The 25,645-nt window shown below is 48.7% G+C and overlaps 1 protein-coding gene and 1 long non-coding RNA gene across 3 annotated transcripts in view; both read right to left on the bottom strand.

Annotated features, from left to right (window-relative positions):
• The window catches only part of ELAVL1 (ELAV like RNA binding protein 1), a 40,699-nt gene extending 18,059 nt beyond the window's left edge, over positions 1-22,640 (bottom strand). For both annotated transcript variants that reach the window (XM_027742161.2, XM_039386141.1), the window contains exons 1-2: positions 22,575-22,640; positions 11,805-11,988 (exon numbers count right to left, since the gene is read on the bottom strand). In XM_027742161.2, the coding sequence (XP_027597962.1) occupies positions 11,805-11,976 (172 nt within the window). In that variant the 5' untranslated portion in view covers positions 11,977-11,988; positions 22,575-22,640. The remainder of the gene's footprint in view (positions 1-11,804; positions 11,989-22,574) is intronic.
• A 1,775-nt stretch (positions 22,641-24,415) lies between these two features.
• Positions 24,416-25,596, bottom strand: LOC113999030. Its single transcript, XR_003544722.2, has 2 exons — positions 25,438-25,596; positions 24,416-24,903 (listed from the first exon to the last, which is right to left on the bottom strand). It is a non-coding gene; the product is annotated as an uncharacterized LOC113999030 (long non-coding RNA).
• Positions 25,597-25,645: the final 49 nt, after the last annotated feature.

Genomic DNA, 25,645 nt, shown 5'->3' with positions numbered 1-25,645 from the left:
ACAAAAGGAAGAATTTGGAAACACTCTCCACTGTGTCTGAGGAACAGCAGAGCTCAACTGCAGTTCAGACCTGAAAGGAATGCAAATAAACTAAAGAATAATATCAAGGGTAACAAGGAAAGGTTCTGCTGTCTCAGCAGCACCAGGCTGGAAGTGTGGGAGCAGATTTAAGGTGCGAACTGAGGAAAGGGGGACAGGATGCCCTCTGTGCCTCACTTCACCAACACCGTCTAACAGACCTCTGCACTTTGGAAAGAGCTCATGGAGAAGGGCCAATGGATAAAGATTGAGACAGGGTTGAGAGAACTTTTCCCAGTCAAGTCCATGGGGGCCTGAGACAGGCTCTCCATAAGGGTGATAATCACAGAATCACAGAATCAGCTGGGTTGGAAGGGACCTCTGAGATCATCAAGTCCAACCCTTGATCCACTACCACTGCTGTTACTAGACCATGGCACAAAGTGCCACATCCAGTCTCTTTTTAAAAATCTCCAGGGATGGAGAATCCACCACTTCCCTGGGCAGCCCATTCCAATGTCTGACCACCCTCTCTGTAAAGAAATTCTTCCTAATATCCAACCTAAACCTCCCCTGGCACAAGACATAAGACACCAGGCATAAGACACCAGGTTCATGTCCCTGCCAAAAATGCTTCATCTTTGAACAACCAGACAATTGGAAGAGGTCTCCAAAAACTGCAGGAAGGCAAGTGCCACATCCATCTCCAAAAAGCGACAAAAAAATCCCCCGACCTCCACTCTCCCAACCCCCTCCCACACACTCTGCATGTTCCACGCCTGGAAGAAGTGGAGTTTGCAGGGGCTGTCCTGGGACGTGCTGTTTTACCTTCTGGTCCCAGACCTGGAGGAGGTGACGGGAATGTGCTCTCACCAAGACCAGAGATGACACCAGGTTGGGAGGGACCTGTCAGTGCTGGGGCTGCCACCCACAGGGGCCAAACACACTGGGAGAAGAGGCCAGCAGGCAGCTCATGGAACACAGTAAGGAGAGATGCAGAGTCCTGATCATGGGGAGGAAGAAACCCTGGCAACAACAGCCTGGGCAGTAGATACTGCCTGGAGAGCTCTCCATGGAAAAGGAGCTGGGAATCACGGTACGGAGTGTGAGCCAGGGTAACAGCATTGTACTGACAGAGGCAGAGCCAAAAGGAACAAATCATGCTGTGTTACAGAACACTACACCACACCTTGAATACTGCATCCAGTTTTTAATGTCCTCCAACACAGGAAAGACACTGATAAACTGGAATGAGCTCAGGAAAGGCCACCAAGCCACTCAGAGGACTGGAACATGTGGAGGTTTGCCCATGGGACAGAGTCCTGAATGACCTGGCCTGGCCTCACAGCTGACTCTGCTCTGAGCAGGAGGCTGGACTAGTGTCCCTTAAAACTGCACCATCCTGGGACAGAACAAGGAACTCGACACTACCTCAGGTCCTTCCAGTTCCACATAACAAGGTCTTTTGGCACTGACAGCCTGGATGCATCCTTTACCTAGGGAGGGATGGAACAGAACTAACTGTTAATGCAAGGTTTAGTGAAGGTAAAGAATCCCACATTTCTTTTTCCTCTCAGGATTTTCTCCTATTCACGGAATCATTTCTAAATTTTGAGTTTATTTCTAGCATAGTCCTTAAGCCAAAGCCTGGAACTACCAAAACTGCTACATGGCTAGGAACAAAGGCTGGGATGATGGTCAATTATCCTATCCCACATTTTTAAAAACACACACTCTCACAGTCTATTTTTGAGTGAAAACTCATCTCCACAGGTTTCCACAAAATTTCTTCTGTCATTTTTTCTCCACTGGTCTGGGGTGATGATGCTGGTTTCTAGCTCCTCCTTATAACCTTCAGCCCAAGGTTAAATCTGCTCCACATCATAACTTTTAACCACTTTTTCACTTCAGTATTCTAAATGCCAACTTCAGAAGCTGCCATGTTCTACACGTGCTGCTTGACTCAACTCTGCAGAAAAGCACTGGTTATTTGTTACGTCCTTTGCAGATTTTGTTTTCATACTGAGAGGTGTCCTTAGAAAGAAAAAGAAAAGAAAGCAGCTTCATGAAGGATTTCTGTCAAAACATATTTTTGGGTGTGAACAAACATCTGAAGTATTTAATCACCGATCTTCAAAACCAACAGTTGAAGGGCATGATTTTCCATTTCATGTCTGTGTTGATAAATCCCATTATCACAACATAGAAGTTCTACTTATTATTGTCAAGCACATAATTCACAGTATGTTTTTGAAAATACAGGAAATCACAGAATCCCAGAATGGTTTGGACCTTAAGGCTCATCTCATCCAGTGCCACCCCCTGCCATGGGCAGGGACACCTTCCACTAGCCCAGGTTGCTCCAACCCCCTCCAACCTGGCCTTGGACACTTCCAGGGATGGGGCAGCCACAGCTGCTCTGGGAAACCTGGGACAGCCCCTCCCCACCCTCACAGCCAACAGTTCCTTCCCAATATCCCATCTAACTCTGCCCTCTGGCAGTGGGAAGCCACTGTTCTCTGTCCTGTCCCTCCATCCCTTGTCCCCAGTCCCTCTCCAGCTCTCCTGGAGCCCCTTTAAGCCCTGCAAGGGGCTCTCAGGTCTCCCTGGAGCCTTCTCTCCTCCAGGTGAACACTCCCAGCTCTCCCAGCCTGGCTCCAGAGCAGAGGGGCTCCAGGCCTTCATTAACAATACAGATGATACATCTCAGCTACTATGGAAACACAAAAAGCTAAAGCTAAAACCCACAGCCTGGAGCAAACCTTTTGTCCTGATCCAGTCCCTCATTCAGCCATGTCCTCACACCCTCTCCATCAGTGACACTGAGCAGCTGCTGTGCCTCTCTGACACAATCCTCCTTCCCTCTTGTGCTGTGGTGACCACAGTGAGCCCCAGAAAACTAGAAAACATGCTGCCAGAGTCAGAACTGAGCACAGGAGTTTCAGTGCAGGTACTGAAGTAGCATGTTAATATTAAACACCATTATTACTCTGCCTGACAAAAACATTCTGCAGTCTTCTATACAGATTTGGGAAAATGGAAGCAAGTCCATTTTTGTTTGTCCAAATAACTTCCTGAAGGAACGATTACTCATTTTGAAACACTTTCATCTTCTTCATCTCCAGTTTAGTCACAAATGCTGCCCAAAACTATCCTTAGTCACTGAAACACCGAGAGAGCACCAGAAACCCCCCAGTGTGTCTGGGTCAGGCTGGGGGCAGAGCTCAGGATTTGGGCTTGTGCCCAATCTAGGAAGAACCCTGGGAAGCACTGTGCTGTTGTAAGACTGGATCATTCGGATCAACACTACACCGGGAATTGCTGCACCGTGCTCCACCTACGCTGAGAGGACAGGGACAAAAGCTGAGGTTTATATTGGAGCATTTGCACAATATTTGTCCTTTAAACACCTCTGTGGTGCAGCAGCTCAGGACCTTCCTCCTACAGGACCTGAACTCAGCTTTGTTACAGTTCCTCTGACTAAGACTCAGGTTGCTCTCTGAGCCAATTCCTGCTTCTGCTTGAGACTTCAAACAAGCACATCTTACTGAACAGACTCTTGATGGCAACAGAAAGGAACCAGGGAGGAAACAAAGAAAGTACCTCGTTATATTGGTAATGACTTTCCAATCCAGACTGTGCCCCTGCTGCTTCCCTTGGTTCTATAGACCAGGACAAAAGTCTCTTTCTGTTCATGGCCAAACCATGACAAGTCTCGTTTATGGAAGTTTAAGGGCAAAATCACAGTTTAGCTGGTTTGGAAAGCCTGACCTTCAAATAACTCAACAAAACATTACAAATTACAAATAAAGTGGCCTCTCTTCCTTATGCAAAATCACTGGTATTTGCCTTGAAACAAAGCAACTCAAATAGACCCTCTGGGGAAAAGTCAAAAGCTACAAATCCAACTTGACACGAGTCTGTTGTTCACCCTGACTCAGTTCACAGGGATCTCACCATCTCACCAATAATGCAAAAATCCAACCACAAGACTGACAGCTTTAGATCCTGAAAAGGTTCACATTTTTAGTGATTAATTTTATGTCACGAAGCCTCTCTGCATATTTATCATTTCTATATGTTCTCTTTAGATTTTTTCCTTTCTCTCATTTCCAGAACATTTCTCTATCGAGATTTAATTTCAGTTGCTCCAGGGCTCTTTTTCCAGATGAACTGCCAGCACCCGGGATGTTGTGAAGTGAAAAGGATTCTGAAAGTGAACACAGAAAATACCAGGCCCAAAATTGTGCAGGAATACCACAAGCTGGTTTTTTGAGGGAATATTTGGGAGGAAAATTCCTTGCACACTTACTACAAGATCTTATTTCTTTAAATGAGACAAAATCTGTTCACCTGTTGTTGGAACAAAAACCTGACTGTTCAAGATGCTGAAGGTTGAAAAATCCACTTCCCCCATCTCCAAAGAAGAAACTTCAGCTCTCAAATAATGATAGTTTTAGCAGTGAACATTACAGTGCAAAACCTCAGCTAGTGTTCAGAGTCACCACGATCACAGGTCAAGTAGAACCAAACTGTTACTGTGCAGAAGCTGCTCCTTGGAGGAGAATGGAAAGTATTCCAAGATGTGGAACAGTAACTCCCAGTAAAAACATGCTGAGAAATACTAGAGCACAACTAAGGATGTTGCTACCTGGCTCATTTGTATGGATGGATGGAAAAGAAAGGCAAAGGAAGCAGAGCCATGGAATGGTCTGTCCAGCTCTGCTGGCCTTTTTGACTTTAATACCATAGGGAGGGACACTGAGCATGAACATATTTACCCTCTCAATGTATCCAGAGAGAGTGGAAGGATACCATGACCCCAAAACAGCAGGAAATCACCCTCCCTTGTGCCAGCCCTGCCTCAAGGCTTTCAGAGAACAGTCAGGGACACCAGTCACTGCTCCCAGTTTGACATCACCGCACACATGTCGAGAGCGTAACCTGAACCATCAGCCAAGGCAGTGACCAACACTTCTAACAGATCTGGCCCTGATGTCAAACCTCTGGGTCCTTCACTAATGACTTGCCTTCAGCTGCACTTCCATGCACCTCAGGGGCTGCTTTCCAATCCCCCCACAGGTCCTCCACCCGGTGGCACAGTGCCTACCTGCAGCAGTACCAACACCTCTGCCCAGCCTGAGAGAGAGGCCCAGGCAGTCTCTGCTCCCTCCACCACACTCTGTGCTCAAGGTAGTTTGTTTTTGATCAAGGCCTGTGCTGTCCCAGGGATAGGTGCTACCATGACTGCTGGAGACTGCAGCACCTCAGCACCAGCCCTGAGTGCACACGGGCTGGTCACAGCACAGTCCCCAGCCCCTGCCCTGCTCTGCCTGCTCCCACAGCTCTGGCCAGTCTAGTACAGTCTAGGCCAGACTGGCACGTAGGCCTGGCCTAAGTAACAGCTACACAGGTGCTTCACTCTCCCAACCAGGGGTTAACTGGAACAAAAACTCCAACCTCCTTAGATCGAGTGCTGACAGAGCTCTGAGCAACCTGCTGTAAGCCCCAGCTGTCCTACAGCTATCCCTTCCTGGCAACAGCCACCGCTCTGGGTCATCAGAGGGGTTGCAGAAGTCTTTTGACAATCCCAGAAGTTCCCAAAACATTTAGAAGCAGAGTTCAGGTACTGCTGCAGGAGCTGTTGCTTCTGGCCATGCTCTGAACCCTCTGAAAGAACCCAAGCAGCCTTTAGGACTACGAAGAGGGGGAAGGTTCTGTAGAGGAAGGGTCTGAGGAGCAGCTGAGGGCACTCGGCTGGTTCAGCTGGAGCAGAGGAGACTGAGGGGAGACTCCTCGGGGGCTGCAGCTCCTGCCGAGGGGAGGCGGAGGGGCAGGGACTGAGCTCTGCTCTGGGACCAGGGACAGGACCCAAGGAAGGGCTGGAGCTGTGCCAGGGGGGTTGGGATGGATCTCAGGGAAAGGTTCTTCCCCCACAGGGTGCTGGGGCACTGCCCAGGCTCCCCAGGGCAGTGGGCACGGCCCCAAGGCTGCCAGAGCTCCAGGAGGGTTTGGACAACGCTCTGAGGGACAGGGGGGGATTGTTGGGGTGTCTGTGCAGGGCCAAGGGTTGGACTCAACGATCCTTGTAGGTTCCTTCCAGCTCAGGAGATTCCATGATGCCATGATTTAGATTAACTGTATTCCTGTACCCTTGCTGAACTCAGTTACTATCTCTAAGGCAGTTTATGTGGCCACCCTTATGAGAAAGGAAATTAAGTGGAGCTGGCAGAGCTGGAAGGGTGTTCACATTTTCAGTATTTGGGCAATTTGTCTGCAAAGCATTTGCACTTCTCATTAAGTTAACCACTGCCACAAGGCATTCTTGAATGCACATTTAAAGAAATCACATACCACCAAATGTAATTAAAGAGCTAGAAAAAAAAATCCAGGGGTAATGATGCATTCCAATTCCCCAGTTAACAGCAAACCTGCATATAAGCAATTTCACGGGTGTTGTCAATGCAAAAGAAAACTATTTCAACCGAAGAGAATCCTTAGATCCATTCCACAGACAATAACACTTCAGAATTCTGTTTCTACACTGAGCCCACTGCACTACTGAAAGGAGACTTGCTCTGTCACGTGAGCTGGAGATACTCACTGCTCTGCAGGACCTGACAGCAGGGCAATAAAATCCTCCTCCCCTTTCTACTCTATAAGCTTACAAGGACACGGACATTCATTTGCTTTTTTAGGCTCCTGAGAACCAGTCTTCCAGAGAATACACCACGAAAAGAAAAAGACAGGGAAAAGGTGAAGCTGCATATCCATTCCTGACCAACTGCAACGACCTAGAAGTGACTTCTTTTTGGTCCTGTAAGCAACATGCCCCAGGCACACCTGCAGCAAGTGAGCACCATGACAGCATTGTTTGAGATGGACCCAGGTTTCTGCACACAACCTCAACAAGTCACCCCAAAATGCCCTTTCTGTTCCACATTTTTTTCAGCAGCAGTGGAGCAATCCCTTTGTCCCTGGCAGCTGCTGATCCCGGGGTTCAGCCTCAGTGAGCTCCATCAGTGCTCCCTGACAGCAGCAAACACAGGCAGTGCAGAGTGCCCACGTCTCCTCCAGCCTCTGCACAGAGGGGGCCGTGTTTTGGGAGCTGACAGGTACAGACAGAGCCTCTGGCACAGTCTGAAGGATCATATCCTACATTTCCTAGAGTAGAAAGTCATGAGTATTTTGTCACAAGTGTCACAGGGATAACATTCCCTGCTCAGGCAGTACAGAAGGTGTGAGGGAGGGAGCAGGAATCCTCAGAAGTTGGATGCCTCCCTAACAAAACCAACTGCCATCAGAAGGAACCCTCACACAGAGAGGTGTGCACAGGAAACCTGTCACCACGGACCCAGAGCTATGGGTGTCAGGAGCAATAAACCCCACAGGGGTCTGAGACCATGAACACATGGGGAAAAAGGTTCATAGAATCCCAGAATAGAATCCTAGAACATCCTGAGTTGGAAAGGACCCACAAGAATCATCGAGTCCAACCCCTGGCCCTGCAAGGCACAGCCCCAACAATCCCCCCCTGTCCCTCAGAGTGTTTTCCAAACCCTCCTGGAGCTCTGGCAGCCTTGGGGCCGTGCCCACTGCCCTGGGGAGCCTGGGCAGTGCCCCAGCACCCTGTGGGGGAAGAACCTTTCCCTGAGATCCAACCTAAACCTCCCCCAACACAGCCTCATGCTGTTTTTGCTGAACTCTCTTCACTGCACTCCAAGGACAGTCACACAGAGCTTCACAGGAGGAGCCATCCCACAGATCACACCATGCCAATAAGCAGGAACATTATTTTTAATATCAGCCTATGATGACTTCACATATGAGCTTGGCAGCTTTTTATTTTTGAACAGTTCCACAAAGAGCAGGTGTTTAACCCAAGCTTTTCAGAAGTTTAGGACAGTCAGGTTTGAAAATACCAACACTTTATCAGGGTGAGGGGAAGACAGAGAAACTAAAACGCTCATGACAGATTAAGTTTCAGCTTCAGCATTTTGTCCAGAAGGACTAACAGTCTGTGTATGTACAGCTGCATGGACAGCAGGCTAAAGATGACCGTGCTCTCTCAGAAAATTTAGAGGTATTGATCCATGCAGTGCACAATCAGACATCCTGACACAACGAGCCATCAGCATTCATGCTGGAAGAAATTCAGCAAGCTTAGAGTGTCCAGAGGCCTGGATTTTGGTGTTAACAGGTACTGAAGGAGGAGAAATGTTTAAAAACATTCACCTGTAAGAAGAGTCCAGCACAGCACACTGTCTGGAAACCCAGACCCCAGAATCTGGATGTTGCAGCAAAGTCAAGCACCTCCAATGCAAAACACAGCACAGGATGTATTTCTTCTGCTGAGTCCTCTGGCCTGAGGTAGTTGCTCCAAGGAAGGGGACATTTAACATCATACACATCACTGGAGAGGGAACCAGTGCAGAGCACAAGCCTGGCCCCACTGTGTCTGCAGTCAGTGATGCAGGGACACAGTCTGATCAGTGCAGGCTGACTGGACCAACCCAAAACTTCTCCTTGCTCTCACACTCATGAGCCAGAGCCACAGGAAGGGAGGATTTCGTTGATGGAATCGGGTCAGTGTCTACTCACAGATCTCAGCAATCACCACGACAGGCCAGGAGATGCAACAGTGAAAAGCTTCCCCTCAGGCTGGACACTGCACACTGTACTGGGAAGTGGGAACCAGCCTTACAACACTTCCCCAGGGTTCAGAGCCCCAGGTACGGCTGGTGCTCGATTAAGATCTGACAGAAAGGACAGTATCCAAGAATTCTATAGTTCTCTTATGAAAATCCTGGATGTCCAAGACATGCTCCCCATGAACATGTGCAGTGGGGAGCAACAACTGTTGCAGAGCAACAATCCAGTATCTGCCCACTGACCCCAAGGACTGATTGCTCATCACAAGTCCAGGAAAGCCATGTCTGGAAGTGCTGAGGAATGCAATACACCAACTGGGAATGCAGAGCCCAGCCCTCTACACCTCCAGTCTGATCAGGAAAAGCTGGAGGAGCCCTGCACCCTGCTAACACTCATCTACTGTGCACAAGCTTCTCTGTACAGCTACTGAAAAAAAAAATGAACAGAAAAAGAAACTGTCACGTCTCAAACAACAACCCAAACTCAGTCACACTTTCACCAATGGTGACAACCCACGTGTACACAAAGCTGAAAATTCCTGCTAGGAATGTGAACTCACACTATGGTTTGCTGCTTCCCTAAAGCCCACCAATAATGAGATAAAGGATGAGCAGTCTGGTGGCTTCAAAGAGTTCCTCTACACTTTATAACCACAGTCTAACACATGGAACACAGATTGTTCAATACTGTGCTGCATTTGAAGCAAAACCCATTAACATATATAATGATCATAATGTCCTTTGCTCGAACAAACCCAAACTTTGGCTTCCAAATCAATTCTTGAATCCAGTAATCAGTCTCCAGAAAGCTCAGGCCAGTTCAATAAGTCATTAAAAACTGCATTCCAGGCAGAAGACATTTCATTAATAGACAATGAGTTGAGAAAAAATTTACATATCAGTGAATGTTTTGCGAAAAGTAAGCGTTATCAACCAAACACTGATTTTAACTCTGCAAATACAGACAATAAAGGGAACTCCAAAGACAAGACCCTTGATTATTAGAACTTCAGGGAGGCACCAAAGCTGTGATTTCACTGAAAAGAACCGAACTGATCCAAAAAGTCTCATTCCAACAAAAGCAAAGGTTACCTCCCTCCTGTCCAGGCCACTCAACCCTGCTATGCCTCACATGCCAATACTGTGACCTATCTGACCAGAAACCAAGGTCAGGGAGCTGAACAGGTTTTTCTGCAGCTCCTGTTTCCTGCTGTCTGCCACGGGGCCAGGGAAATGCAAGTGGAGGCACAAGGAAAGCAGAATTCTGCCACAGGACTGTTCTGTTCAGGGGCAGCCACACACCAATCTGTTCAATGCAGAGTTTGAGAACAGACATTTAATGCAAACATGAAAAGGCAGAAAGAAAAGCAAGAAAGGAAGAAAAAAGGTTTAGAAGGTTCCCAAAGAAGCCAATTCTTAGGTACTGATACTCCAGAACTATCAGTGAGCATGGAGATGACTGGGAACTGCCCCTAACAGTGTTACAAGTGAATGAAAAATTAGGTAGCAACCAAATTCAGTGGTGTGATCACTGCAGAATCCAACACCTGCAGCCACTTACAAGAAAAGCCAGCATTCTATCTGCAGGCACCCAAAGACTCCATGCAACACTAACAGCACTTTTACTTTTGATTCTTCAGGTTAAGAACATCCTGAAGCACAGAAGTGTATGGTTTGGACTTCAAACTAGCCAGCACTGTCAAGTTCCAAGTTAAAGTTAACCAGACTTCAGCAGTGTTTGAAGCTACAGGGAACAGAGTACAGGAAGAGTCTCAGCTTCAGGCAGTGATGAATCTTTTGCTTCCCACCAAAAAAATCCTTCCCTCCCACGCAGGTGATTTTGTGCTTATTTGACAGTCTGAGGTGTGGGTCAGCTATGACTTGCTATCATTAAACAAGGGGTCTTATTCCTTGCAAAACCAGCCTTCAGAGCAAGCCTCAACTTCTGAGCACCTCAAAGTGCACAACAACATCTGGGCTGAACACTCAGCTGCCAAAAAATTGAAAGAAATCAGTATTTGATCGTGACTGAACATATACATCCCATAAGTACACATTTAGACAGACAGGCATCATGTGAAACTTCAGCTGAGAGATATCAGGAAAACCAGAGACGTGGAAATCGGAGAGGCTGCTCTGAAAGGAAATCCTAAAGGTTTTAATTACTCAGTTCTCATGTCTATTCTCCAGCATATAAAATAAAGTACTATAGATACAAGAGTACAAAGAATCTCATGCATTCCATGAGCTCTCCTGCAGCTTTCCCAGCCAGTGGAGCAGTCTCAGGCTTGTTCCCTTATGGATTAGATAATGATCAGTATTGCTGGAGTCTGAAATACAAGACTGAGCATGTGCAGCAGAGAATTCCACAAGCATTCAGCTGCAGGCTGGGAACACACACATGTGCACAGCTAGTTAACAGCACACATACTTCCCCCCCCAGAAACAACCACAAAATCCAAGATTCTGCGAATTCTGAACGAGAACAACCAAAACCTGTAAATGAAGTATTTTAACAGTACAAGGACCAAAACCTCTTCACAGAGCAGCTAAAAGCTCCTGCAACTAAGCAGATATGGCTTGTGGAACCAGCTGCTCTGTCAGCACTTGTCTGGCTTCAATGAAACTTAAAGTTTCACAGATCTGAACAACTCATTCCTCTCATATTTTAAAGCTACTACTACCAATCCTATGTAAAGGAACTCACGAGTTAAATTCCTCAATGCCACTTCAGACACTCGCCACACCTTTATTTTACCGATCAAAATCAGAGCAAAACGTTTGTTAGTAAATTCAGAGCTCTGGTAGAGTCAAAACCACTCAGACTGTAGGAAGAATAAATCAGCTGGTGACTAAATCCAAGCTAGTTTTAGACATGCCTGTTGATGTTCAGATCTGGGAACTGTACTTCTTGGAATTCTTAGCCACAATAGTCATTAGTTTAGCCTTGAGCATTCTATCCTCCTAATACCCACTATCTAGTCCTGGCATTACTGGAGTTCCAGGCATAGCTGTCAATAGTTTGATTACACACATGCACGAATATACAATATTTCTACATTAAGGTGCATTAAATCAAGTATTTGCTTGAGCAGCTTACCCCACAGTGACAATTCCTGATGCACTGGATCTTACCTGCAACTTTGTCCCGAATAAGTTTTGCAGACTCCACTTCGCCGATGCTGCTGAACAGACTCCGTAACTCATCCTGTGTCATGTTCTGAGGGAGGTAGTTCACAATTAAATTTGTCCTACCAATGTCATCCCTGCAATCTTCAGCCATGTGATCTTCATAACCATTAGACATTTTATAATGTATCTGCAAAGAGGAGAAAAACCCCAGTGAGTTCTAGATCTTCGCATTTCAATAAGCCAAACTTCCTCCACCTGAAATAAGTCTGAATGTTTATTTTAAAAACTGAGAACAAGCCACTGCTTCAGCAATGCATTTTTTTTCCGCTCACAAAACATCATTTGTTGAAAATTCCAGAACAATTCATTCTTTCAAACTCACAAGCACAGCATTTTACAGAACTATGCACCATTAAAGAGCTCATCAAGATATTTTTCTTTTTACAGTAACAAAAAGCATCAAGACAGATTTTGCAGACGTTCCTGTAAACCAAAATATTCCCAACAGCTAAGGCAAAAATCAGGTTCCCCGTGTCCAAACACTTAACCAGCCAGAACCAAACTGCCACCTCAGCCTGAATTCCAACCTTATGCCCAGAACTCCTCCAGACAGAGAGGGAAGCAGCCAGATCTACTGACCCAGTTCAGTGTCTCAACTGGGGACTATTTATTTTCTGTATGTTTTCCCCTGCACCTGTTCAATGGTGTGTTTGGTGCTGCTTAACTGTGTGTATGTAACCTGTGAGCCTGTGCTGCACACTGAATTTGGGGCATATTGAGTATTTGACAGTTTCTATTTTTGCACCTTTTTAAGGAAAGCCTTGAGAAAACATCCAGAAATTCCATCACAGAAAGGTACTCTCCACCTCAGTCAGCCATCAGGGACTGAATCCTGACATTACAGGTGCAGAGAACACCTACAACACAAACTCACACCGGATCCAAACTGCTCATGGCCTGACAGAATCGGAGATTTTAAAGCGCTTCGACCACTTTGAAACAGTCAAAATCAGGATATCTAAACCCTGTTCCTGCAACAGGATCTGCAGATCAGATCTAAAGGATGAGCCCTTCCACACACAGCATCACTACTGACAACCACAAGCTGAACAATGGCAGAAGTCAGGAACAGCAAGTAGAAATCCTCAGCCTACAAAGGGAACATTCCCTGCACGAAGGGACTTCAGGCCCTTCACCAGAAGCTGCTGTTCAGTCCTGTCTGACATTTATTTCATACTCTCTTCTTGCAAAGGTCAGATTTTTTTAACTGGCAATCCCTGAGCACGTCATTATAGAACAAACCATGAGAAAACTTATCTAACACAGTACAGATTTGACCTGAATCTTTACCTTTTTAACACAGCATTAAGAGCTGGTAGCTCAGAGCAGGAGAGGTCTTGCTCCCCCTCGCCCACAGATCAGGTTCTACCCCCCATTTCTGTGTTTGAAGTGTCAACTCAAGCCTGCCCCAGCACCCTCTGCCCACAGGATAACCAATCTGTACCGTGAGAGCAATGGAAAACTACACAGGAGGGAAGCCCTTTTTGTTGTGTCAGCAATTTGAATCTGCTTCCCTTGCAGTGAGATAAGCACCAGTTAATGCCAGAGGACTGGAGAGCAGGGGGAGCACAGCAAAGCTGAAATCAGGGGAGGAGATGCCCCCCATCCAAGGATTTTTAAGCCTCCAGGTTGTCTCAGTTGTGCAGTGAAATTCTATCATTAGATACACTTTCCCTCCCTGCTCTGTCAGGACTGGCTGAGCACACTCTCAGAGAAGTTTCCTGTTCTGCTAAACAACACTCAACGAGCTGAACTGTCTCTGTTCACTGTACCTGAGCTACAAACCCACATACACACAACATTTTTTAAATTATCTTAATGGAAGGCAACTTTACTTGCCTTTGTCCTCTACAAAATTCAAGCCCTACTAGCACAAGACACCAATATGTTGATGAGTCTGGAAGTTGTATGATACAAAAAGAAGAAACACTGAGATTTTTCCATCTTTATGAGACAAAAGTTCAAATTTCCTTCACTGTAACCTAATTTACCCAGCATATAATAGAAATCCTCCTGGTGCCAAGATTAAGAAATTGCTATATATTTCCAAAACCAGAAACTTAAGGAAAAGAGTTTGGGGTTTTGGGGTTTTTTTTAACCCCCAAGGTGTATCTGCTGCCTAAAAAGGAGGCACCACAGTCACAAACCAAGCACAGAAACTGTCCCAGCACACCATGATGGCAAGTTACCAAACTTTTATCTGGCATTAAGCAGAATTGACAGGAGTTTGGCAGGGGCTGTTGACTTTCCATCATTGTCCCACAGCCTCCAACCCAACTGCCTGCAGTACTCGCTGTCTGCACCTCCCGGGATACACAAGGCATGCCCAGGGCAGTGCTGATTCAGAGGCATTGGGAGTGGGAAGGAAACTTCCACCTGCTTTGCTTCAGACATTTGGAAGAAATTACAGGAAGTCCTTGCATAGAGGCCTGGCAAACATTCCCTGGGGATACCAGGAATGAAGCATGAGGGAGTGATAAAGGCACAGTGAAGAGGAAAAGGAGCAGAGCATGGAGAGAGAAGATGTTTATTTCTTCCTAAACTTTCACCAGGCACTTACACAATCTGTTGCAAGATTAACACTGTCCAACCATCCTGGAAGTTAATGGGAAACCACTTCCTCCGTGATGGAGTGTTAAGGAAACTCCCCCATCTGACCAGCCTGATGCCACTCGGGGGGCCCCACTGGCACCAGCCCAGACTGTCACTGCTGGGACTGAAGCCCCTTCACAGCAGCAGCTCCAGTGATCTGATAGGGGCCCCACATGACCCCCCCACACCCCACACTCCTCCAGTCAGACCAGTCCCCCTCACCAGCTCAGCCCCCAGGTTCCCAGAGCACAGCCCCAGACTCTGGTTCCTTTGTGGTGCAGGGACACAGAACAGCTCGAGCTGGTGCCCCTGGGGAGGGACCCCAGACAAAGGCACCTCCAGGGGGGGCTGATATTTAATATGGGGTCTTCTCAATGTGTCAGGGGAGGTTTAGGTTGGATATTAGGAAAAGGTTCTGGAACAGGCTCTCCAGGCAGGTGCTCACAGCCCAAAGTCTGCCAGAGTTCAAGTACACCCCCCACCAGGCACACCCTGCAGCTCACAGTGCCACTGCCCACCTGCATCAGGTGTGTTCCCAACAGGTGAACAGCTCTCATGCCAGCAAAAATAAAAACAGCCCCTGAAGAACTGTAACCTTTGAACACTGAAAAGAATTCCAAAAAGGGGGTATAAGATGGGAAGGATGCCTGTAACAAGACTGGTACTTTGCAGCCTTCCCAAAACAGGCCTTCAATTCTATGTCCAAAAAACCCGAAACTTTAAGACTACCTTTGGTTGCACTGCAGCTCCCAAAATGCCAATTTTTTTTAAAATAACCAAACTTTGCAGAAGTTTCTTTGAAAAGGCAGAGCCACTTTCTTCTGTGGGTAAGATGCCCTCAAACCTGTGATGCCAAGGGAGCATCGAGCAATGAAAAGGAACCACATGTGCTGTGCCTGAATCCTCCCTCCACTGTGCAGGTGCCCAGATCCTCCCAGCCCAACACTTCACCACCTATGCCAAACACTGCTCAGGCACCCACAGCCAGGCTGGCACTTCCAGGACTGGACTGAAACGTTCTCCATGGTATTATTTTCAGAAATGTTCTGTCATGCTCTGACCAGGACAATCACCTTCTCACAAGAGCACAGCAGATCCCAGAAGGTTTAACGGTTCTGGCAACAGACCAACAAAAGTCTTTTCCAAACAATACTCTATCTTCATACAGAATTCTAGGAATCAGAGCTATCAATGCTTTCACTGCAAGATGTTTGCTAAGAAGGAAGACCTGTACAGATTTGAGGAGATCATGTGAAACAGGAACACTGGTAAGGAGAACTGTCTTTGACATCAGGCAAGAGGTTTTGTCTATCTTCACCTTGTTCACAGGACTGCAAAGGCATAGACCCCTTCTGGGATCACAAACTTGAATGTAGATACCTTAACAGATGCTCATGGAATCCCAGAATGGTTTGGGTGGGAAAGGACCCTAAAGGTCATCTCGTTCCACCCTCTTCCATGGGCAGGGACACCACTCCCCCTTGTCCTGTCCCTCCATCCCTTGTCCCCAGTCCCTCTCCAGCTCTCCTGGAGCCCTTTTAGGCCCTGGAAGGGGCTCTCAGCTCTCCCTGGAGCCTTCTCTTCTCCTGGTGAACCCCCCCAGCTCCCCCAGCCTGGCTCCAGCCCTCAGAGCATCTCCAGGGCCTCCTCTGGACCCACTTCAACAGGTCCATGTCTTTCTTGTGTTGGGAGCCCCAGAGTGCTCTGGGTGGGGTGGCTGATGATGTGAGCATTTCAGCTACTGCAGAACCTAAGATGGGAAATTGTGGCACCTTCACTGGAGCACTGGGAATGGGCCACAATGAGCACAGCACAGTCCTTAAACCAGCAGACCCGAGGCTGCTGACGCAGTTACTGATCCCAGACCAGCCTTTCTCTGCACTGAAGTGCCAGGCAGCATCACCCAGGACAGCCTGTGCAGGAAGGGCTTCAGGAGACAGTGCCTGACAGAGCCCCTGAACTGGTGAAATCTCCTTGTTGCAGTTGTTAGTGGTGAATGAACAGGGACCCTGAAACCTGGAGAGTCCTGCCCATGAGCTGCTTTATGAACTCAGACTTCAGTCTCATGGGTCTGTTCTTGAGCTCTGTCTTGTGTATTTGAGAATCTCGATGGGGTGCTTCAAGTAGAACCTCAGGGCTATACAAAGAAGAGCCCTCCTCCTGTTTCTCCAGCACACAGATATTTGTTGACATGCCTCCCCCGGCAGCCATGGCTGACTCAGAGGCAAACAACAAATTTGGTTATCTTAGACACTGCTCTGGCTCTCAATCTGGAGCTGTTGAGCACTTTCTTGGAGACCTCACCTGAAACAGAACAAAAAAGGACACTACAACATCCAGGCAAGTGCCAAACCAACCCACATATCTGCAGAAGACAGCTGCAGAGCTGCTGAGATGTCCAGGTTTGAACACGTGCCAAAACCAATGCCACACACACAGAAGGGCCTGAAGGGCCTCCAGAGCCTCCACAAGTTTAAACTGTTTCAGGAAAAGTTTTCAAGAATGATCCGACACAGTATTGCCATGCAAAAACTTGCTTTGCAGCCAGCTCTCAGGACAGGATAGAGAAGCAAGAGTTTAATCAAGACAGAGAAGGGACAGACCCTGGGGAGAAAAACCCAACATTTTCTTCTCTGAAATCACTGCAAGGAACAGATTTGGTTTCACCTGAGAAGCTGCACCAGCAGAAAACCTCCCCCTGGGCCTACATGCCTCCCAAGAAAAAGGAAGTTTCCTAGTGCTCCACAGCCAGAACACATCTGTCTCTATTTCTTAACCCAGATGTCTCCGCTTCACATGTCACAGATCCTTTCCCCATAATCTCCAAGAAAACTCCTTTTATTCTTTACACAAACTCCTTTCCTGTCCCCAGTAGCTCAGCACATAGCACAGACCTCTCCAACACCCAGACAGACCACAGGGCACTGACAGCACAGTGCAAACCCCGTTGCTATTTGACTCGCTGCATTCATGCAATATTCCTTCAAACTCCTTCAAAATTCCTTCAAATCTTGACCAAACAGCAAAAGCCAATTGGGAGGAGGGGGAAATCACAAAATCCAGATTGTCTCTTTAATTCAAGAACAACATTTATACACTGCATGGGGGGAAATAACACGAAGTTGAACACAGGAGGTTATTCCAGCATGTACAGGTCACACACTTCAAAGCTTCACCTCAGATCTGGGCAACATGTTTAAATCTTCCAAAAGAATATTTCACTGTACACTGGTGAGGGCAAGGATAAGGTTAAAGTATTTCTTATGAATAAAACTAAATTAGGTATGAAGTAGTGTGCCCATGTCTGAGGGCTCACCTTTCCTTGCTCAGGCTGAGTGGCAACTCTGTGTTTCAGGAGGATGAATCCTATGTTCCACTGAAAAAGCCATCTTCCTGAACTGTGAACATGGTGCTTTGGGACACATGGAAACTTAAAGGCAGAAAGTGAGGTGTCACAGATTCCTGTCCACAAACTACTGCTACCCCATTGCTCTTTTTCCTGTCCCACTGCCATCGATCATTCTCTGACTCATCTGGGTTCCTCTGCCCTGCAACCACAATATTTTAAATCAGCAAACAGGAAAACTTTAAATTCAATATTCAATTTGATTCAGCTGGCAGTTTAACTCTCCCGACTCCTTACACAAGAACAAAACCAGCTCAGTACTGACCTGTGCTAATGAAGGTCACTTTACAAAAAAATAGTTTGTCTTTAGACGGGAAGATTCTTTTACCCTGAAACTCTGAGTGTTAAGCCACAGAGGCTGCACATACATGATCCTTCCACACTAATGTGTCGGTTCTGTTTGTAAATCAAACCCTTTCTGTTTGCCAGCCATTCAGGTTTTCCAGAGGTAACAGATCTCATCTCATTGATTCTTTTTCCCTTTGCAAATCTGGAATGAGGACACTACACTTGTTCTCCTTAGCTTGACTAAACCTAAGATCACGACATTTTCGTCAATACAAAGATCTCTGTACCAGAAGTGGCCATTCCTAAAATCTACTATTGCATTTTCACAAACTTTACTTCCATATGCTAAATCAGTGATTTCCAGTACACCATATTTTAAGCTCTCTTTTTGTTGTTGTTTTATAAACACTGGCCATAAACTTAGTCTTAAGTGTCTTTTTAGTCTGACAAATCTCAACTGTCATAATTTTAATATTTCAGCAAAGTAGTTTTACATATTTTATAGCAATCAGATTTGTCTAGGAAGGTTTTAAATGTTTTCCTTAGTTGCTTCTATCCGTGTCCATAAAACAACACCATCAAGGTGTTTTTGTCAATGCTTGTATTGCCATTCAGAGTGTTTGAGGCCAAAAAATAAGCTGCATTCTTCAGAGGAGTGACCTCATTTCACCAGTCTGATGAACTATACCCAATTCCTAGGAACAAAATTAATCATCATTAGGATGCTGTCAGAAATCAGATACAGGCTGGCCATAATTACCATCCACTGCTGGTCCAGCACAGGGGGGGTTCAGGGCCCCCAACGGCCTCTCAGCTCGATCCACACAAACAAGGGCAACCAGAAACCTCCAGCTAAGACACTGAATATCTGCAGCCAGATCCGAGATTTCCCCAACATTCCCAGGTTAACAGTCAGCCCTGACAGAGAGAGGAGGCTCCCAGGCTGCTCAGAGCTTCACATCAACACCTTCCAAGCAGCACAACCCCTTGCTCAGCACGAGAAAGACGTGGAGCTGCTGGAGCGAGCCCAGAGGAGCCACGGAGATGCTCCAAGGGCTGGAGCCCCTCTGCTCTGGAGCCAGGCTGGGAGAGCTGGGGGGGTTCACCTGGAGAAGAGAAGGCTCTGGGGTGACCTCATTACAGCCTCCCAATACCTTGAGGGCAGCATTAAAAAAAAGAGGGAGAGGGGCTTTTTATATGGGTAGTGACAGGGCAATGGCTTCCCACTGCCAGAGGGCAGGGTGAGATGGGACATTGGGAAGAAATTCTCCCCTGGGAGGGTGGGGAGGCCCTGGCACAGGTTACCCAGAGAAGCTGTAGCTGCCCCATCCATGGAAGTGTCCCAGGCCAGGTTGGACGGGGCTTGGAGCAACCTGTGCTAGTGGGAGGTGTCCCTGCCCATGGCAGGGGTGGAACTGGATGGGCTTTAAGGTACCTTCCAACTCAAACCATTCCAGGATTCTCTGATTCCACAGTTTTTGTTCCTGGGTTGAAGATGTTGCCAGTTAGCATCACAGAGTTCTTACACAGAGAAGAGACAGCTGGACAACTTCATGCAACCAGGACTATGTCACCTTCTGCACTGGTATTTAAAAAAGACAGGTTTATGACAGACAGATTTAAAAAAAAAAAAAAAAGTTATTATCTCCCTTTCTCTAAACAGCATGAGATTGTCCAGAAATTGCCCATGGCAATTTTTTCACCTGCAGAAAAGACATTTTTTGGAGACAAAAAACTGTGCTGTGAGGGAATGACTCCTTTCCCAGGGACAGGGCACTTGCAGGAGGTGAGAAGAAGCGGACATAAGAACTTGCAGGTTCCAGACACTTTGTGACAACAGCTGCCCCACACATTGATCCATCCCTGGATTAGCAGCTGGTACTTTCACTTTGATGACAAGTGAGTAACAGGAGGCAGGGACAGCATCCAACTTGTTCACCAGTACAAAAGTAGTAGTAGTAGTAGTAGTAGTAGCTGCAAATCCATCTCTGAGGGCCTCATGAGACACATGGACTTGCTGCTGTGCTCCTACATGGAGACCATGGAAGCAGTGGGAGATAGGAAAATTGTACCTTCATACTTACCATGCCACTGCTACTAATATTAAAAACAAAACAAACAAAACAAAAAACCAAAGGCAGCAAACCCATGCACATGAAGAATGTCTCTGCCTTCTCCGCAGTTTGTTTGCCGCCCTATTCCCTCAGAAAAAGATTAAAATCTATTTTTGCATACATCACCTACATATAACGAGGTTGTATAATCAAATGGATCATTTAGGCCAGCGGTTTGAAGCTTTCAGGTGCCTGATCACAGAATGGCACATCAAACAGGAGAAGTGCCCTGATCGTTTCCAGCACAAGGCAAAATTTATCACCTCTCATTTGCTGAACTCTGTCGCTCTCCCTAAACACTCGAATTGGCAGGACTCTCCTGCAGCTGCCTTCCTGGCTGCTTCTAAAGTACTTGGAAGAGCAGAAAGAACAGCTTCTCTAAACTTCTTTTTGAAGTCTGCAAACACAGCAAGTTTGAGCTTTCTGTAACTAAAACTCTACCAGCCTCACAGGCTTCACGTGTAGTCAGTGTGGCAGCCAATAACACTGGGCTGTAATCAATTCAGAGGGCTCTGAGACCACAGCTCCAGGAAAGAAAGTAGGCTGGTACAACAGCTTAAAGAGATGGATTCTGAAAGTAAAACTACATGTCTCAGGTCAAGACAAGGAGGGCTTTTCCCAGGAAAAGAAAAGTGACAGAACATGTAAGAACCTGAAAGAAAATGAAGTGCTTTAATTCAGAGCATATAGCACATTTCACATTAAGTTCATTTCGGTACCAACGTTCAACAAACATGATTAAGTTGAGTAGGACGCTACACACAACATGCACATTTCCATTCAGGCTGTGCTTACTGCTGCTGTTCCCACAAATGTGGCACTGCACAAGACAACTCCCCTAGGAAAGCAGCGTATCCATGTTCATCTGGTCCTGCAGAACCACCCACAGCAGGGCTATAAACTCATTGTACAATACATTTAACAATCACACCAGCTTAAGATGTTCCTCTTCATATTCCACTCAAGCCTAGGGAGAGCTCACTGCAGTCACAGCTGTAACTCCAGACTCCCGAGTGCTCTGAATCATGGAACCCACCAGGAGCATCAGGATCACCATACACAGAGTTACTCTGTTTCAGAACAAAAACCAAGGCACTCGCGGTAACATCTCATGCTGCACAGACTTACAGGATCAGGACTCTTGACTTTCTTATCCATCACACACACTGACATAACCCACAAGTCAATAGGAATCCAAGAAATCCCATCAACCCTAACGGTTTAATAAAGGCTATGGAACATATGGATTGTCCCAGCTGTAATGGGGGATACACAAGTCAGAGAACTGTTCACACTGCTCTGGAAAGAAAAGTGGTTAACACAAGAATACAGGGAAACAGGAGCTGGTAAAGAGGTGAGAGCTGAGCAATATGAGCAGTCACCAGCCACATTCAAGGAGTAAAATGAACAGAAATACGGAGCATTTCAAAAATTGATCAAACGCCAACAACAACAGTAATTAATACAAGGAATGAAATTCTACCGTTCCCCATCTCTTTACTCTTTTGTTTTCCACAGATGCCTCATTAAGTGGATCACAGGATCCCAGTGCAAATCCTCCCGCAGCAAACCTGCAGCGGGTCTCGGACACAGCCCCGTGCCCAGCTCAGGCTCTCCCGGCAGTGCCGAGCACGGCAGCAGCTCCGGCCTCCCCCGGCCCACACGTGTGCTCCGGTGCGGGGAACCCAGCACCGTCCTGGCCCTCCCACCCCACACACGGAGCCAGCGCTCTGCTCCGAGCGGCCCCCGCGAGCACCAACCACAGCGGGTGCCACTCCAGCCGTGATTCCTGCCCTGCCGAGCGCCCGGCACAGCACCGACCCCGGCCGGCACTGCCCGCGCGGGCACCGACCCTCGGGCACCGCCGCTCAACGAGGCCGCGCCAGTCCCAGACAACGTGGGAGATTTAAAAGCTGTGCCGGCGCAGACACGAGAAAAATAAACACGCAATGTGAGGCCATAAACCGGACTGAGAAAGGCCCTGAGACACGGCGCGGACCCGCAGCGCATCGCGGCCCCGCGACCCGCGGCCTTCCCGCCGCCAGCGCGGCGGCCTCGGGCCCCGCTCCCCGCCCGCGCCCCATCCGGGCCCCGCGGCCCCCGCAGGCCGCGCTCCCGCCGCGCTCCCGCCGCCCCGGGCCCGCGCTGCCCCGCGGCCCCTCCCCCCACAGGCCCGGGCCGCCCCGCCAGGCCCAGGCCTCGGCCCCGGCAGCCGCGGGCCCCGCCGCCCGCCCCCGCCCGTGCCGGCACCGCGGGCACCGCCGGGGTGGGGCGGGGCGGGCGCGGCCCCCGCGGCCCCGCGCGCGGCCTCACCTGCGGCGGCGGCGGCCGGGCCCGGGAGCGGGAGGCGATCGGTCCGCAGCGCACAACGAGCCGCTCCAGCGCCGCGGCCCCGCCCCCGCGCCGCCCGCCGACACCCATTGGCCGCCGCGTGCACGTGCCCCACGCGCCATTGGCCCCGCCGCACGCCGATCAAAGGGCGGCCGGGGGCGGGGCCTGCAGCGCGGTCCGGGGGGGCGGGGGGAGCGGGGCCGGGCCGGGGGCGATGGCGGGGCCGGAGGGCGAGGGCGGTGCGGGCCCGGGGCAGCCCCCGCAGAGGCGGCAGCGCGGGCTGGAGGTGGCTGGCGGCAGGACCAGAGCGATCCCCCCGGGCCGGCTCGGGGCCTCGGGAAGGGCCGGTGCGCCCCGGCCGCGGGTCCCGCGGGCGCCGTGGGAAGGAGCCCCGAGGAGAACGTGGCTGCGGAGCGCCAGGCAGGGCTCCTGGAGAGGGACAGAGTGGCGCCCGGTGTCTGAAGCCGGGCTTGGGTGGACGGTGGAGCACGGCAGCCCGCTGTGCCCAGCGCTCCCGGTACCCGGAGCCTTCCCGTGCCCGGGGCCAGCGCCAGCCGGAGCAACGACCCACGGGAATGCCGTGACTGGTTCAGAGATTAAATGGTTCCTGTGTAAATGAGATGCGACTGATCTGCCAAAGAAACTGGTGGCCAACACTTCCCTGTGCTCTGAGAAATCCTGCAGCGACCTGCAAGGAACCGGCTGCCCAAGAGTTTTCCCTCTTCCGTTGCTACTTTTTGTAGGCGAGAGCATTCCTTTGTATCTGCACCTATTGCAGTGCACAGGAGTTATCCGTGAATGTAAAACCTCACTATTCTGCAGGAAACAAATGTCTTTTTGTCATTACCAGAGTAATGGCTCTGCAGTACAGAGCAGCACCCTTGGTGTGTGACATGAAGCTTCAGGTCTGTAAATCCTATATCAAGGTACGCAACTGTGTGGGAAAAAAAACAGAATGCTGCATTACAATATGTCATGTCTCTTTTCATTCACAGACAACTCATGATTTGACTTAGTTGAGTAACATACCTGAAAATCAAATTTCTCCTTCTCTACCTCCTTTCTCTAGTCTAGAACTGTGAAGTCTCACCTGAAGAATGGGAACTTGCAATAGAGCAGCAGAACAGGAGCATGTGTTCTTTGGCATTTCCCTGCAGATGTGTATGGAAATATTCTGTACCTCGTAATTACACTGAAACACGTGGGAAATCACACAATGAAAATGCAAATATCTTTTCTCTGCCTATCCTGACATGGCCTCTGGCAAGACCTCGTGTAGTAAATTCCCAACATGGCTGCACTGATGGTTTCTGGTTTTTCCACCCAGAAATTTGTTCCAGAACCCCCTTCAAGTGGGCCCATTATACTGGACCGTCCTGATCTTCCACACATGCTGTCCAAGAACAGCCCAGCCTCTGCCACATCCAAAGGGCACAGTGTGACAGAGATCCTGCATCATGAAGAGCCCACTGAGGACGTTAACAATTAAGAGTCATATTAAAAACATTGCCATTTTCTTTTCCTCTCTATCATAGCTCTCAGTGCCAGATGGGGAATCCTCACATGGAAACTCCAAGCCTGACAGGTCTGGAAATATCCTTCAAGGCCTCATAAAACATTAAAGACATTTCTGCATCTGTTATTTGCTCATCCTGCCAGGCCCAATATCACAATATTGTCATTCGCATCAGTGGCAACTTTTTGTTACTGCAAATTTGGTGTTTTCCTTGTATCATCCAGGTTTTAATTAGCAATACCATTCTTGGACATCAGATGGGTCTCAAAGCTCCAAAACTTGAGGCCACGGGCACAAGACAATACTGCACAGAGCATTGATGCCTTTATCTTTTAACAGCACACTTGCAATCTCAGAATTTCATTTCTCATTAAAACACTTACTTAAGCTGTGACGACAAATTAGAAGGTATTGTTAAAGGAATGATCTTATTTTGCTAACATAGATTCATGGTCTTTTACAGTGTTTCAGTTCAATATGAAAACATCAGCCCTAAGTTTTAGTGATAACGTGGAATCTTAGTAACGTGAAGCCACATCTGAAGCCACATCTGTGACGTGATGTCACATCTGAAATCGCTTCAAGATGATGCAAAACAAATGCCACCAGGCTCTCTCTCCGCAGGCATGTTCGGTTGTGCCATTTCTTGGGGTACGTTGAAACATGCAAAAAGCTCAGTGCAAAAAGGGTAACGCTGGGAGCCCTCGGTGAGCATCGTTCTGACATGGCAGGGAATTCAGCAGGAGAAAGTGACTGACTGAAGTGGCTGCCACGGGGATAAACAGTTGTACCTGTCTGTGAATAAACATGGAATTATAAAATCACAATGTCCTGAGCTGGAAGGGACCCACAAGGATCATCCAGTCCAACTCCTGCCCTGCCCAGGACACCCCAACAATCCCACCCTGTCCCTCAGAGCGTTGTCCAAACCCTCCTGGAGCTCTGGCAGCCTTGGGGCCGTGCCCACTGCCCTGGGGAGCCTGGGCAGTGCCCCAGCACCCTCTGGGGGAAGAACCTTTCCCTGAGATCCATCCCAAGCCCCCTGGCACAGCTCCAGCCCTTCCCTGGGTCCTGTCCCTGGTCCCAGAGCAGAGCTCAGTCCCTGCCCCTCCGCCTCCCCTCAGCAGGAGCTGCAGCCCCCGAGGAGTCTCCCCTCAGTCTCCTCTGCTCCAGCTGAACCAGCCAAGCGCCCTGTTAGGAACTCCAGGTTACAGGAGAGACGAGATGGGAAGGGATGGATGGATGGATGGTGAGCTTCCTAACGGCGCAGACCCCGAACAGAGAACAGGAGCCTCCAGGGAGGCTCCAGGAGCCGCCTCAGCGCTCTACCAGTCCATAGCCGTGAGCGGCCGCCCCTGGGCACACTGGCACAAGGCAGTGCCGGCTCCGCAGCTCCGGCCGGCTCTGCGAGGCCCCGGCGAGCAGCCCCGCTCATTCCCGGTGACGCCGCTCCCGCTGTCCCCTCACGCCGAGCGATCCGACCCCCACAGCCCCCCCCCTCACCCGCCGCCCCCGGGCGGGTGTGAAATGGCGGCCG

This window comes from Pipra filicauda, unplaced genomic scaffold (assembly GCF_003945595.2).
Source record: "Pipra filicauda isolate LSUMZ 115617 unplaced genomic scaffold, ASM394559v2 scaffold467_size714961_pilon, whole genome shotgun sequence".
Taxonomy (NCBI): Eukaryota; Metazoa; Chordata; class Aves; order Passeriformes; family Pipridae; genus Pipra; species Pipra filicauda.
Note: the sequence above shows the minus strand (reverse complement) of the source record. Positions and strands in the feature narration are given on the sequence as shown.